Source organism: Tamandua tetradactyla, chromosome 5 (assembly GCF_023851605.1).
Source record: "Tamandua tetradactyla isolate mTamTet1 chromosome 5, mTamTet1.pri, whole genome shotgun sequence".
Taxonomy (NCBI): Eukaryota; Metazoa; Chordata; class Mammalia; order Pilosa; family Myrmecophagidae; genus Tamandua; species Tamandua tetradactyla.
In genome coordinates, this window is record NC_135331.1 from 175358588 (window position 1) to 175375534 (window position 16947).

The window sequence follows — 16947 nt, forward strand, 5'->3', positions numbered from 1 at the left end:
CAGCTCAGATTCTGTTTGACCGGTCAGGCTGTGCTGACCCTTTCCAGCTTGTAACTTTTTTGCTTGTAACAACAAAAGATTGGCAGCAAGCCAGGAGAGGACTAGTTAAATAAATCATGCAGCATCTATGCAATAGAACAAAATACACCCATAAAAAGAATGAAGATCACAGTGTACTCTGTCTAAAACAAAGCTGTTCGTTTTCTAACTGCCAGGATGTGATGTACCAGAACTGAGATGGCTTTTAAAAAGGAGAATTTAATAAGTTACAAGTTTATAGTTCTAATACCTTGAAAAGTCCAACTCTGGCATCTAGGGGAAAATACCTTAACTCAAGGAAGATCGGTGATGTCTGGGGTTTCTCTCTCAGCTGGAAAGACACATGGTGACAGCTGCTAGCTTTCTCTTTGGGCTTCTTCAACAGCTACCCGGACTCTGACCTTCTGTCATTTCCGACTCTCTAAAATGTTTCTCCTTTTAAAGGATTCCAGTAAACCCCACCTGGAATGGATGGAGTCACATCTCTATGTAATCAAAAGTTAATACCCACAATTGGGTGCATCACATCTCCGTGGAGATAATCTAATCAAAGGATTCCAATCTACATTACTGAATCAGTATTAAAAGAAATGGCTGTCTCCACAAGACAGAATCAGCTTAAAGATGGCTTTTCTGGGATACATGATATTTTCAAACTGGCACACAAAGTATATAAAAAGAACAAGTTACATATCAGTGTGTAGAATATGTTAACATATCCTCTTTAAAAGAGAAGGGTGGCCTCATGAGTATATATAGATATGTCAAAAAACTCATCAAATTGTATGCCCTAAATATGTGCAGTTTATTGCACATCAATTGCACCTCAATAAATGTATTTTTAAAAGTGGATGAAAAGAATATATCTTTATATATTTTAAAAGGAATAAAAATACATTTTTTAATATGAAACAGTGGTTTCCTTTTAGAAAAGTGGGGCGTACATACCAGAAAGAGTTCAAAAGGAGACCTTTTAAAATATGTAATCCCATTACTGATTCAAAAAAATTATATAAATACCATTAATACTTTAAAAAAATCAAGAAGATAGTAGCCAAATGCTCTGGAAATTGGAGGAAATTGACCACAGGAGGAGGCTGTGGTCACCATGGGTGGAGGTCAGTGGTTAGAAACATAAAAAGTTTTCTCAGGGGTTCTACCCCTCTCCCTGGCAAGTTTCACTCAGCTTGTCCTAGGCTGTCAGCCATAGCCTTGACAGTGTCATTTCCCTGGAGTTATTTTGTAACAATTACACTGAACTGAAATTTTACTGGCTTTTTTTTTTTTAACTCTGCTTATCACAGTAAGACAATAAAAAGGATTACCTGGTTTGGGGGAGCATAGCTATATCCAGAAGGAAATTAAGTTTTCAAAAGGGTTCTAGTTTGGTTTATACTTGGTTTAATTGATTGGCCCGCTATTTTTTTGTCCAAACCCCAGTTGTTTTCTTTTTTTTTTTTGGAGGGGGGAGCTTTTTGGTCTCATAAGTTTTTATCCTTTATATTTATCTTGAACCCAACCATGTATTAGTCATTAGATTAAAGGGTTTGAGGAATGATTTGTATATCTTATAGAACTTGGATACATAAGATTGTTCTAATGTATTTTCATCAGAAAATTTTCCTATTAATGTATTTCATTAGTGGGAAATGTGACGAAATTTTAGGTTTGTCTTTTTCCATAAGACAGTGGTTTTTTTCACTGAATTTGAGGGAGATTGTAATATTAACAATTAATTTACTAAAATTAGGTTCAAAATGCATTCTGAAGTCCTCCTCCTTTTCTTTATCCATGGCTGGCCTATTCTTGATGTAAACAGGGAACATCACACAGCACTTAATTAACTTAATTTGGGTGTTATGTTAAGACACCACAGGGAGTTGGCTGTTACTCCATTTGGGCGCGTATTAATGTATCCATGCCCTCAGGGATGCCAGGAACAGGTTTCTTTTGTGCTATAGTTGCTTTGCTTTTGTGGCTGAACCACTAGCCACATTCAGATCCAAGAATCCAAACCCGGAAATGGGCTATGGGGCTCTTGTCCTACTCCATGTTTTCTATCCCCAATTCAGAGCCTTTGAGAGTGAGGAGACAAGAATGTGCATGGCCTGACTCTGATGGTAACTATTAGATAACTCTGGCCAGATTCCATTTTTACTGATGTCGGTCTCTTCCTCTGTAAAATGAGGGGATAGCAGCACAACTTCTGAAAACTTTTTATGTACCAGACACTGTTCCATGTTTATCTCCTATTCACAAGCACTCTACAAGGTAAGTGCTGTTATTAGCCCCACTTTAAAACTGAGTAAACAAATTGCCGTCACTCTCTATCCCTTTTATCCTCCTTTATTTTTTCAATTGCATTTATCATTTATAGTTTTTATAAATTAAACTTTTTAAAATCACTTTCATCATTGCACTCCTTGCAGGGCACTTACCTACATATATAAAAACATTAAACATATATAGAACTTTCTAGAGAGAGAGAAAAAAATAGAAGTTCCTATAACTGTTTCCTAAGACTGAGGAAAGAAGTGTATCACCCTATCTAAATAGTGTGAAACTGTTTCGGTTTATCAATACTGCACTTAAAACTCTCTGTGAGCATGTTGCCCTGTATTGTACAGCTTTCAGAGGCCTTGCTGGCTCACCACTGCTGGAATAGTTTTCCCCGAGTCCCACAGCTTCCTAGCTTTGGAGGGCCTGCCAAATCCTGGGAGCTTTCCTGTGTAGGGAGATGGAAACAGGACATGGAGGGTGATATCTGTAAAAAGTGGGGTTTTGTTGCTATCTTTTTGTTTTTGTGGCTGTCGTTCTTCTTATTAGATTCCTGACTCCTAACATTTGAGAAATTATATTTCTATAGTTGTTATTTTAACAAGCAGTAGGAAAATTTCCTTCCCATTGCCTTTGCAAAGTGGACTTCTACATATCAAATATAAATCTGAACTTACAAAACATTTCTGTAAAGAATTCATTTTTCCAGTTACCCTCTGTATTAGTCATTGTCCTCCAGGGTACCAGAACCAACTGTGCATATGCACTGAGATAGACATTTATTTTAAGGAATTGGTTCAAGCAGGCAACTGTGAGCACTGGTAAGCCCAAATTCTGTAGGGCAAGCCAACAGACTGGAAATTTTATTTTTTACTGGTTAAATTGATGTTGAAGTCTTATGGCAAACTTTCTACTTCTTGCTGGAGCCCTCAGATCTTTGCTTTAAAGCCTCCAACTGATTGAACGAGGCCCACCCACATTATGAAGGATAATCTTCTTTACTTAAAGTCAAATGATTCTAGATGCTAATCCCATCTGTGAGATCGCTCCACAGACAATCTAGGCCAATGTTTGACACCATAAACTAGCCAAGCTGATATATAAAATTAACCATCATACCCCTCATTCACAGGCATCTCTTCCAAGGCCAGACAGGGACTGTAGACATTCTTTGTTGGTAATTTTGGGTTCTTTCTCTTAAAGAGGGCCCTTCAAATATATAAGCTCTAACCCTACAAAACCTGGATAGCCACCCTTGCCTGCAACATATGACCATGTCTCAGACGCAGAAGGGACAAAAAAAACCAGTAAAGATAAATAGTAATAATACAACCTTGTCAACATTTGAACTCATACAATTAATGTATTTTTTTAAAGGAAGTTTTTAAATTTTCCGTAAATTTCCAAAGCTCTTTCAAAAGTTACCATCTGTTTGCTGCCACACACAATCTTACTGAATTTTGCACCATCATCTTGCCATCAGCTGGTGGGCAAATTGTCTTCAGCTTTTGGCCTGTCTGTAAGGCATTAACACATGCCAAAATCCAGCCAGCTCCTTTTGCCAGTCCTGCTTTAATAGGACTGGTGGGTAAGTAACTTGTAATAATCCACAAAAATGTGCTTCCATATCAGATAATCTTTTTATTATCTCTCAGGGCTGGGATAAGGATAAAGCAATTGAGGCACCTAGGATGCAAAATTTAAGAAATTCAGTCTCTGGATTGGCAAATGCCCATTAATAGCTATTGAAACTAAGCCAAACTGTATAAATCTCATTAGTAGGAAACTGGCCAAGGAGTGGGATATATAAAATGCATGCTAGAAAGCCTTGTTTAAGACTCCAGATAAAAACTATCCTCCCTACCCCACCCAATTCCAAAAACATAGGACCTAACAGTTTAATAAAGCTCTTGAGAAAAGCTTGGGAAAAAGAGTTTCTCTGCGCCTTATGTGCTTCAATTATCAAATGCAAATTAAATGTTCCTGACCTCAGAGATTGTTGAGGATTAAAAAATATACCCCTGAAATGCTTGTAATATGTAGATGTTCACTGAAGGCCAGCTCCCCTCCTCTTCCACATGTGTTTTTTGTACATGTCCTGTAGCCATGCCCTGAGTGTGGCCTGTTCCACTGTGTGCTCTAGCTTGATTAAAACATATGTAGTTGTCAAACTAACATCAAAAAATGACAAGGAACAGGAGGCACTGCCATCTCTGACCAAATCTGGCTGGTACCTCCAAGGGAACACTGCCCTTAGAACTTCTGAAGGACATGACTGGCAAACCGGAACCCAAGGTATTTTCTGATTGAGGCAGAATCCTTGATGCCCACTTTCATAAACAGTTGTCAACTAAAACCCTAATTCTAAATGCATTCAGTTTCATTATCTTTGGAGGAATCATCTGCCTTTGCTTATCCCCAACTCTCCTCTTAAATGAGTCCTTCCTTTGTTGAAGTAAACAGGATCTTACCTGTAACAGACTAAAGCAAGGGTTCCAAACAGAGGGCCACAGATCTAAGGGATGCAATGGATGAGTGTGTGGAGCACCTGAGGAAGGATAGCCTGATAACTGAGTCCTTCAGGGAAGTACTGATATGTAAAATAAGCAGTAGCTGAAATTATATTCTGGATTAGCCTGAAGGAAGCACACTTGGCTTTTGACATCCTCTTCAGATTGTTGATGTTGGACTTTGGTGTATTTTTAACAGTAGAACACTTTCTTTGAACAAATCCTTATCAAGAGTAAAGAGCACAAGGAATGAGCAGATAACTTGGCCTGGCTCCATTGGTTTCCACACTCCCGCACCCAGGGGCACTCCTGAGGGTTGTAGTGATGAAACATCCCAATATAGAAGGTTCCTCTTCATATCCCTTAATGTCAGTTAATTGAGGGGTGTGGACTAGATCAGTGGGTTTTGCATCAGAAGATCTGGGAAGCTTTCTAGGGTCCACATGCCTGATTCCCCTCAGAGATTCTGTTTCAGCACTTCTGGGGCAATGCTGACTCTCTTTCAAAAGTGATCCCCATTTTGATGTGCATTCCTGAGGAGGACCCACTATAATAAATTATCCTCTTAATTCTAGGGTCAGACTTATAAGTAAACATGTTGTGCTGGTTTGAAAGGAAGTATGCCCCCTAGAAAAGCCATGTTGTAATCAGAATCCCATTTCATAAAGGTAGAATAATCCCTATTCAATACTGTATGTTTGAAACTGTAATCAGATCATCTCCCTGGATGATGTGATTTAGTCAAGAGTGGTTGTTAATTGGGTGGACGACATGTCTCCACCCATTTGGGTGGGTCTTGATTGGCTTATTGGAGTCCTATAAAAGAGGAAACATTTTGGAGAATGGGAGTTGAGATTCAGAGAGAGCAGAGAAGGCTGCAGCACCACGAAGCAGAGAGTCCACCAGCCAGCGACCTTTGGAGATGAAGAAGGAAAACGCCTTCTGGGGAGCTTCATGAAACCGGAAGCCAGGAGAGAAAGCTAGCAGATGATGCTGTGTCTGCCATGTGCCCTTCCAGCCGAGAGAGAAGCCCTGACTGTGTTCGCCATGTGCCTTCTCACTTGAGAGAGAAGCCCTGAACTTCATCGGCCTTCTTGAACCAAGGTATCTTTCCCTGGATGGATGCCTTTGATTGGCCATTTCTATAGATTTGTTTCAATTGGGACATTTTTTCGGCCTTAGAACTGTAAACTAGCAACTCATTAAATTCCCCCTTTTAAAAGTCATTCCGTTTCTGGTATATTGCATTCCGGCAGCTAGCAAACCAGAACACATGTGTACTCTGACTTCCTAGAAACATTGAATAAAATCATTTATCTTTGCCTTTCTTTCACCTTCAAATGCCTTGTAAAACTTATTATCAACCTAGCACCTGAGAACCAAACAAGGCAGGTAGATAATCTCCTGTGAAATCATTTGAGGATGTTTAAGATGTTTCTATAACCTTTGTCTGTCAGACTTTAATCATGTTGAAGAACGGTTCTGCCTTCCATGAAATGAATGCCACTTTGTTTCACAATTCTTATTTCTCAAACAGAATTTGCTGTCTAACTTACTACAGGTCATTTACTCTGCTGACAGCATGCATTCAGATATTTTTCCAGCCCATCACTATAGTAACTGGAAGATAGTCCTCATCCTGGAGGAGCTGAGAAGGATGAAGCCAGGAAGCCTGAGGAATCAGAGCCATAGAGAAAAAAAAGGAAAATAGGAGGTAAGGATTCCCTCTATTTGACATATCTAGGTATCAGTTGCTGTGCCAAGAGTAATGAATCTTTGGTCAGATACTACAATCTTCATGCCATCTCAGCTCTACAGTTTATCTGGCTGATAATATTTAAATAATGTCCACATAATGTTGTTTGACTGTCTCTCTTCACTACCACATGCTTTCATCCAGTGCTATTTTACCATGGATGTGGAGGCAGCCAACCCTGACTCAGTCACATTCTTATCTCTTTTTATTGGCCAAAGAAAGAGGACATATGAAAGCATTTGTGTTCCCTCTTCATGGGTCTAACTAATGAAATTTGTAGCTCATGCACTTACTCTTGAAATGGCCAGCATGAATTTAGAAAAAGCTATAAATCTAGAAAGGGAAAGTAAGTAAATAAAAGAAAAGTTAAGCAGAAAAGAAGAAAGATTAGAAAATAAAATACATTTTTCTAAATTCATTCAGTGGAACAATCTATAAAGAAGATGTTCTAGTTTGCTAGCTGTTGGGATGCAGTATACCAGGAACAGAATGGCTTTTTAAAAAGTCTATAGCAATGTCCAATCAAAGGCATCCAGAGAAAGATTCCATCCACAGTCACAGTTTCTCTCTCAGCTGGAAGGGCACATGGCGAACACGGCGTCATCTGCTAGCTTTCTCTCCTGACTTTCATGAAGCTCCCCAGCAGGCATTTTCCTTCTTCATCTCCAAAGGTCGCTGGCTGTGGACTCTCTGCTTCATGGTGCTGCAGCATTCTCTCCTCTCTCCAAATCTCCATTCTCCAAAATGTTTCCTCTTTTATAGGACTCCAGAAACTTCTCAAGACCCACCCAAATGGATGGAGACACATCGTCACCTAATCCAGTCTAACAACCACTCCACATCTCCAGGGAGATGATCTGATTAGTTTCAAACATATAGTATTGAATAGGGATTATTCTGCCTTTATGAAATGGGATTTAGATTAAAACATGGCTTTTCTAGGGGACATACATCTTTTCAAACCATCACAGAAGGAAAAATTCAAATCAAAATATAACTACCACAGGGCGGGGATAGGGATATATAGGGATACCCTATTCCTATAGGCAGGGATAGGGAATAGGGAGTTAAGGTTTAAAATTCCTGAGTTCCTATTTGGAACAGTGGAAATGTTTTGGTGATGCATGGTGGTGATGGCAGCACAATGTGAAGGTAATTAACAGCACTGAAATATATCTCTGAATGTAGTCAAAAAGGGAAATGTTCGATTGTATATATGATCCTAAAAAAAAAGTTTTTTAATCCAAGAAACTGTACAATACAGTGAACCCTAAATTAAACCATTGTTAATAGTATAATTATAAAAATGTGCATTCATCCAGTTGTAACAAATGTATCACACCAAGGCAAGGTGTTAATAATAGGGTGGTATATGGGAATACTGTATTTTATGCAAGATTGTTCTGTAAACCTGCAACTTCTCTAATAAAAAGAAATTAGAAACAAATACCTACAAGGTCATTTCCAAACCTAAAACTAACAATCTTCAATATCATTAAATATTCCTGTCCATGTTTGATTTTCCTAGTTGTATCAGAAATATTTTACATTTAGTTTGCTGAATTAAGATCCAAACAAGATCCACTATTGTATTTAGATTAGATGCTTAAATGTTTAGCAGTTCTCCTTCTGTTTTCATGCCATTCATTTGTTAAATAAACTGGGTTATTTGTCCTGTGGGAAAAAATTAAATATATATAACTATCCAGGCTCAACAAAATGTTAGAATGGAAGAGTCAGGTTTCCATGAAGTTTTCCATTTAGTAACATTCAGCCTTCAGGTTGATGATGGTGGTTTTTATGTTGAATTAAGGAGAGCATTTTAAAACAACCTTGTAGAAGGTGGGCCTTCTTACCTGAGTAACTTTGGAGGAGGTTTCCATTTAAGAGGGTTTAGGGGATTTGGTTCTGTCTAATGATATGAGAATGCAGGTAACAAAAAAAATGAAGAATCAGAAAGATTCCTCCAGCATTACATAAATAGTGGCCCCATCCTTCCCCCAAGAATCCTTTTCACTTGGTTATTTAGTTACAAACATATCATAAAACAAAGCTAATAAGCTTTTATTTCCTAATATTAAATTGAAATTAGAATGTTCCTTTCCCACCCAGTTCCACCTTCCCACCCCCAACCCTGTTCACTGAACAAGGTAAAGGAGGATTTGGCCAAGAGACAGGATTAAAATAAAGGCCTAACAAGGTTATAACTTTAGCCCTGAACTCTCTTTCTACCTCTCATGCTATTGGGATTCCAGGAAAGGTGGAGTTATGGGAGATGGGTTTCCTTATACTGTCAGGGTCTGAAGCAAATGTTTTGCTATAAGATTTCTAGCTATTGTCTAAAACGTTATGTCAAAAAACCTAAAGTATCCGCAGATTATTTGACTCCAAAATTATCCTGGTCTGACTGAATGTCATCATGTTTTTGCATTTTGTTGTTGCAGTATCTGTGCTGATTGGCCCACCCCTAGCAGATGTTTCAGGCCAACTTAGTTTTTTATCTACTTTGCGGGAAATCCTCAATCATTTATTTTTCTGCTTATGTTTGAAGCAGATAAAACAAATACATGTTTTCAAAAATTATGTTCCGACACAAACCTAGAACCACGACTTCTAAACATCAGACTTTCATTGGCATTTTCACTACTTTTAGTACTATTCAGGTTTGTTTACCCTGCTGTCAGTGAGGCCAGAGTAGTACTTCAAAACCAGGCAGTAAGTACAGCATGCCATGAGAATTCAGATTCTTTCCTGCTTTCCCGTGGAAGGGTAGAGAATACAAACATCTTCAATAGCTATAGCAGGAGAAATAAAGCCCTTATAGAGAACCAAATAGAAAGCAGTTTATGAGGGTTTCTTCCGTTTATTTTGTGAAAAGGGTCTGAGTAAGAGAAGTCAGAGAAAACTGTGGGTATCTAACCTGAGCTAAATGCCCAGAAAATGGAAGAGGCTCAAGGAGAATGTGTTGAGTGGGATCTGGAAGTTACTATGAAGTATGTCACTACTACTCACAGGCAATATGGCCTGAGCAGACCAAAATGACAGTACTTCTTTGGTGACCAGAGGATGAGAGAACTTAACTGGGTTTAGAGGTCTGCATTAAAAAAAAAGGAAGGGGGTGTCTAGAATTGAGGAAGAAAAACAAAAAAGCAATGCAAGTAATAGAGCAGGGTTATAGCAGTTAACCAACTGATTGGTAAGTAAAAGCTACTGGATGTCTAATTGAGTCTGATTTAATGACTAATTTTATTAGACTAAACAGAATAGAAAAAAACATGCTAATCTGTAACAAAGAGTGGCACCAGCCTATTGGAAGGGTAAATGCTATTGGTTAGACTTATGCTGAGAATGAACCAAGAGCAGCAAAAATTACATTTGCTGGTTATGTCCAGAAAAATGAACAGACAAGGGATCATGGTTGAAATGGCTGATGAAGAAGAAATCAATCACTGAATTTAAAAGGTAAAATAGACATTGTAACGGAAATTTAGGGTTAAGATGGGTGTAGAGCTCACAAAAGAAAATCAAGTTCTGGAATACTTAAAAATCTCCCTTCCTAGAAAAATTACTCCTCAGTAAATAAAACTTGAAAAAAGGAAATGCATCAAGAGTCAGCAAGTCTGTTTAAGTGTATACCTACTTAATTAACAGTCCGTAGCTCAAATCAGAAATTTGGGGCCATTTTTGTCAAATTTCAATGTAGACTAAAAGTATTTGGACATTCATTTTCACAGATTTTGCAGCACCCATAGCCCTATGAATAGAGATATATTTATGTAAATAAATTATATTTGTATAAATACAAAACATGCAATATAAATATATGCAATATATAAATATAAACTAATATAAATGTACTACTACTTAACAGCAAAACTATCATTACTGTAAATGAAGTAGGGATACCACTTGTTTCTAAACATTATATTTCAGATTGTACTTTTCTTTTTAAAGCATCATACTATTGTAGAAAAAGAATTGAAGCTGCACTCACAAACTATATGCTGATTCATTCTTCCAGAAGTCCATAAAGCTCATTAAGAAGAGAGTAAGACCAAGGAAGCATAGTTAGCATAAATGTACTAAACTGGGATGGCACAACAAGAACAGTTTTCCAGTTAAAACAGTGTCTTAAGGTAGTAACAAAATCAGTATATAGTGCTTATAGTAACACTGAGAACTGCACTGGTTTATAAGAAAAATGATGTTCATGAGTATGCAACTGCAGTTGGACTTATGTACCAGTTTTAAAGCAAAAAATTCAAGGTTTGGTGGTGGTGGTGCCTTTTTTTTTTTTAACCTTCTGGAGGATGTGACCATCTGGTAACTAACGATTTCCCAACCTTCTATTAACTTGGACAATTGAAACAGAACTATTATTTTTTATTTTTATTTTAGGTGAAAATAAGAAATATAATAGAATAACAGACTTTATTTTTACTTTTACAAGAAGACAAGAGTGCTTATGATCCTCCTCTAATTTGACAGAGTAACTCTACAAGTTCTTTTACACTGGTTAGGAACATAATATGTCAAATATAACATAACTACTAGGACAAGACATTATCAAGTAAGACAACAGAGTTAAATTTTTTAAAAGATTATTTTCACAAGACATACAACAATTTCCAAAATCTTCAGATGCTGTGAAAGATCACATTATCAGGTTATATTTCTAAGAATACAGCTATATATATTAACAGATACCAGAACAGGCTGATATATAAATGAATAGTCACACCAATCTACATACCGCACAGGAAAACCAAATTAATGCTTTTGCAAATGTTCTCAATTACAAGCAATACATAGGCCTATAAACCTCGATTTTCCGAGGAGGCAAAAAAAGGAGAAAGGAATTAAGAGGATTTTACATGAAAACCACGAAATAAGGAGCATACACAATTAATTTTCCACATAAAAGGTTACTGCTAGAACAATAAAAACATCTAGAACTTAACATTTCTAGCAAATATCTACTGGTAAATTCACGGAAGAAAAAAATGGAGGAAAACCCTCCTCCAAGCATCCTACTGAAACCCCAACCTCTTTTGATTCTCTCACTTCTACCTTGGGAAAAGCCGCAGGGTCCTCCCCTCCCATCCCTGGCCCTGCAGGCCTTTCTAAATTCACACCCCAGCAGGCTATTTTCCATTTCCCGAGCCTAGAGATCACCCTCCCCACTGCTTTGTCTAGACCTCCTAAGCTTAGGGCAAAGCCTTCGAATAGGATGGGAAAGGGCAGGTCAAATATTCATCACCACCACCACCACATACCCCTCACAAATACAGCCCGACAGCACTGCTGTCCCATCTATTGGACTTAGCCCCAGGAACTTGGACAAGTGCACATCCCTCACCCACCAGGAGGGAAGCTTGGCATCTCCCACAATGTAGACTGTAGTCTGCTCCCTCGTTTGCTAGGACAGAAGGGAAGGACATGGGGATGCTGAGGCCTAAGGGCCAAGAAGACCAGGGAGCAGGATGGAGGCCCCCTGGCATGTCATAAAAGAGACAGAGGACAGGAGAAACTTGTAAAATGCTACCTTGAGTTCATAATTTTAAGTGGTCCAAGGTCCTGAAAATAATTTCTATTGTAAGGCAAGTGTAGTGAAGCTAAGCTTTGGCTGCCTTAGATCACATCCTACTCTGGGTGTATCCTGAACCCATCACCACTGGGCCTTTCTCTGTCTCCTCCAGCCTTCTCAAACTAAAGCTCAAGAAACACACAGGAGGTTTTGGTGTAATGGATAGGGAAAAGGAGTGGGGCTGTCACTAGCAGCCTATAAGAAAACTGCCCACAGCTAAGCAATTGTCTCCCTTTGATATTTTTAGGCCTTGCTAAAGGAAGTGGCACAAAGGCTTGAGGGGAGAAGAGGATAATAAGAGATCTGAATTCTATTTTACTTTCTCCCTTTGTACATAATCAAGGGGAGAGGCTGCTGTGCCAGTTTTTGTCTGTATGTGTGTTTTTTTCTCCTGTTTCTGAGCTGTAACTGTTTAAAAGAGAAAGAGGCAGAAAAGGTCCTACAGACCAGAAATAACTTCTTCAGTGCCCCATCCTGGCAGCTTAGACATGTTCACAGTAGGTGCAGTAGGGAATGAAGAGAGAACCCCACAAAGTTGCCTAGATTAAGTATGGTTCATTGCTGGGCTCAAAAGGCTTACTGTTGGGAACCATCCCCATTCACCTCCTGCTTTGGGTACTGTCACATATGTTTGCCCCAACCTGCCTGACAGCCAGTGAAGTTTACATATAATCATCTGAGGGGGAGGGAAGTTTTCCTGTGTGCTGGCTCCACAGAGTTCCTGTGAGACAGACAGTGGTGGCTTATGCAAAGCTCATCCAGAAGGCTGAGAACAGGTGGGGATGGATCATAACACAGGCCTTCATAGACTCACCATTAAGCTGGTCACGATGCACTGACTGATGGCAAAGGAAAACCAACATGGTAACACACAACCCTTCTCATTCATTACCTCAGTCATGCCTACCAGTCACTCATCAGCAACCTGTCTGTTCTGCCAGATAACCAGCAAGGTGGACAGTGTGGGCCAGTGAGACAGAAGGGATCCAGCAGTGGTAGTCTGGAATGTCCCGTTTGGGGAGATAGCTGACATCATCTATATCAGCTTCATTTTTGCAGCGGCGAAACTCAAAGAGCTCGCGTGGGTATCACAACACAGCCATCATAAGATACGAAGCCCAGCTAGTTGTTTGCAAAGATGTTATCAAGCTTCCCTGGCTGGCTGGTTGATAACCACATAAGGCAGTGCATATCTACAGCATCGTGTCCTTGGCATAGAAGCAGTGGCAGGCAATGCACTTGGAACATGTAACACACTGCAGAATAGCATGAAGACTAAGAGGAAGCAAAAGAGCAGTCATGTGGGTGATAACCTCGCAAGTGCGTGTTGAGGATCTAGAAAAATTAAAGGACAAAATCCTGTACGATGAGAAAGCAGATGAAATACTGCATGCTGTTGGCCAAGCACAGGTCCAAGAGGTGATGGTAAGGAAACTTGTGCAGGAGCTTCTCACAAAGGCAGGACTTAGCCAGACTGGAATCTGAAGGACATCGGGTTCTCCACTGGCTGTCTTGCTGGGCCTCTCATTCCTCTGCGGGCCCCTTCACCCATCAGGTAGTATTGCAGGGGATTGGGCCACAGTTCATCCTTGATGATCTCAGCAATCTTGTCGAATTCTAGGAGATTGTGGTCTGAGAACCAATCGAAAAAACTGTGGATACTGTTTCCCTGCCGGTTCTTGTGGATATGGGACTGGGGGTCTTGGCCCCGGTGCCATCGGATTGGGGTGGCAAGAGATACCACGCGGCCAGAGGATCTGCGCTCATATTCCTTGACGAGGCCCTCATTTCGGAAGTAGGGGTTACCCTGAAAGATGAACTTGAACTTGCAGCCTGCTCTGGGATGTTTAAGCTCCTCCACCTCCAAATTGGTCATGAACTTAAGCATGTCTTCATCTTGGCCACTGATCATGGGTGAAAGCTGGGGGTGATTCCGAAAGGCGGTGACCCAGAAATTTGGGATATTCTGGATAATGAAACTCCTGCGCTGCATATGGAGCCTTCGCATCCGGCCAAACTTGCGCTCCAGCTGAAGGAAGGCCCTGTCAGCCTGGGCATTAACATTTGACAGCTCCTGATCGATGGCCTCCAGTGAGTCCATGCAATTATTCTCCTTCGGGACCCTGGGCCCATTCTTCTCTTTCACATCTTCTGCCACCTTTTTCTCCTTCGGAGCCACCTTCTTTTCCTCCACCACCTCCTTTGCTTCTCCCTGGCCCTTGACCGCAGCCGCGGAGGTGGCACCCTTTTTAGTCGTCGCTTCCTTTGCCTTCGCCCCAGCCATCATCTGAGCCCTACAGCCCACTGCGCCACACCCCACTGCGCCACAGGCTTCCGGGCCCTTCTTCCCACCAGGACCCCGCGGCTCTCCGCCCTGACCGCCATTTTTCTGGCTGCTGCCATTTGCCACCGAGGCAGAGGCTGCTTCAGAGCGCCCGGATTCCTGCCCGGTTTTGGTAGGTGCATGGCTGCGGCTCCCGGCAACTCGGAAACGGAGCGCGAAACCGCACTCCGCAGAGTCGCGGGATGCGCCCCCCTCCGCCGCGGCCTCCAAGCTGCCCCTGCCCATCTCCGCCATCACCTGTATGGCCTTGGCTTCTTCACAGATCCTCCGGCACTGCTGTTGGTCCGGCTCCCCCGCGGCACGGTTGGAGGTAGAGAGGCCGCGAGGTCTAGGAACAGGAAATTTATTGCCTCCATCCAGACCGCTCATTTTGGCAGAAGTGAGACCACCACGAGAAGAAGAATGGAGGAGAACGTCCTTTCTCTTCGGTGGAAGCGGCTACCGCAATGGCCACTCGCACCACCCCCTTGTTCGTGCTGGCTGACGTTGCCATGGCAACCGGTGCCGTCAAGACTGCGGCATCCTAACACCGCGAGATCTCGCGCCACCTGGTGATTTCGCGCCACCTGGTGATTTCGCTTGTCATCCCAGCGTATTCCTTTGTCTTCTTTTCACAAAATGTTATTGAGTTTAAACAGTCTGGACAAGAGCTTTAACTTGCAGAAATGTATGTTGGCCAAATTCAGGCCTGTGAGAACCGTGTTGATGAGGATTCCTGTGGCTCTGAATGAAGACCTCAGTGCTTCTCATGAGTAAATAATGGATACAGCCACTAGGAGGCCTTCCTTCTTCAATGTACGGCTTCCTGGCGAAGACCCAAGACTTTAGATAAGCAGAGTTTGATTTTTAAGGAAATCAAGTGTCGTAATGTTAAATGTGATAACATGCAAGATTAGGAGCAGCAGCTATGGAGAGATAATTAACGAGTTATTTAAACTTGTCTTACAGAATTTAAAGATGATGTACTTTGGCCAAAGTCTAGAAGCAATTGGTCAGCATTTCCTCTTTATTTTTAACTAATATGAGTAGCAAAATGTTGTCTTTTCTTTACTTAGAGATGACACCCACACACACATGCAGGCAAATTTAAACATTACTGAAAGAAATTACATCTCGGGAATTTAATCTCTACAATGATGCATAATATCTTGCTTATCATATGGTTATAATCTTTATATGAAGGTAGTTCTTGCTGTATAATCAATGTGGGCATGAAGACAGCAAATATTTGCCAGGTTTGTTTCTGTGATAATTAACTGCAAGGCAGAGGCAATAATCAGCTATGTGTGGTCGCCTAAACTATTAGTCAATCCTGTTTTAATCAGTTAACTTATAGTATTCATTTGATAGTGATGTCACTACTATTTTTTATCTGTGTTAGCTTGTTGGCTGTGAATATACTGGCATTAATCCTTAGAAAAATGCAAACCAGAAAAAAAATTAAATTTTGCTTATTTATGCTTAACGTCTTAAATTCATATTTGAGAAATGATTATGATTATAATTTTTTATAATAGAAGCTCCCCACAGAAAGACCGGAGATTATAATCTCTTTCAAATAAGGGCTCAAAAGTGGATCCAGTAAGAAGTAGGGATTCACTTATCTGGAGACTTCTACTGAGGGAAGTAGGGCAGACCTGGTCTGCCTCAATATGAGATGCTGATGGACAGACACTTGTCACTGAGCTCTGGGGTTAACTATAGAGGTTTTTCAGAGAATTTTAAATAATTGAGATTTTTTTCAACTTCTACTCAAAAGGTGTGCCTTCTCAAAGGCACTGACCTCTTCATTGGCTATTAGCTAGTCAGTTATCCCATAAATGTGCAAATAAGATTCACTCTTCCCAGACTGCAGTTATTTTTTCTTGTAACCCAAGCCAAGATGCAGAGAAGCAAATGCTGAAGGAAAGCTAATTTTCCAGGAGTGGGGAGGAAGGTGCGGTGCTGGAGGTGAGGGGGTGCTGGGGGAGTGGAAAATGTGTTTGCTATTTGCAAAAGAAAATTATACAATTACATAGGGCTGATATCTTAGAACTTTTTTTTACTTGACATACCTTCCAAAATTTTAAAAAGCTGTATATGGCTGCTACTTGAAACATCCTGCCTCTGTGATTATTCCTGTCACCTGTATCATATTCCACTTTCATAAAAGTTTGCTCATTTTTAAAACTCAGCTTGTCTACCTCTTGTAAATTGCAGTAGGCATTTTTAATGCATTAATATAAATGTCAAGGCCCCAGAAATTTCAGAGAAGTCATCTTGCCTGTGATCCTTGTAAAGATTAATTTTATGTGCCAGTTTGACCAGGTTATGGTGTCCAGTGTTTGGCCAAACACTGGCCTAGATGTTATTGTGGAGAGGTATTTTGTAAATGTGATTAGCATCTACAGTCAGCTGGCTTTTAGTAAAGGAGATTACCTTGACTCTGTGGGTG

General features: G+C 40.4%; 1 protein-coding gene across 1 annotated transcript; it reads right to left on the minus strand.

Annotated features, from left to right (window-relative positions):
- Positions 1-10996: 10996 nt before the first annotated feature.
- TSPYL4 (TSPY like 4) lies at positions 10997-15014 on the minus strand. The gene has a single exon (XM_077162716.1). The coding sequence runs from the start codon at positions 14880-14882 to the stop codon at positions 13635-13637; it is 1248 nt and encodes a 415-aa protein (XP_077018831.1). The 5' UTR covers positions 14883-15014; the 3' UTR covers positions 10997-13634.
- Positions 15015-16947: the final 1933 nt, after the last annotated feature.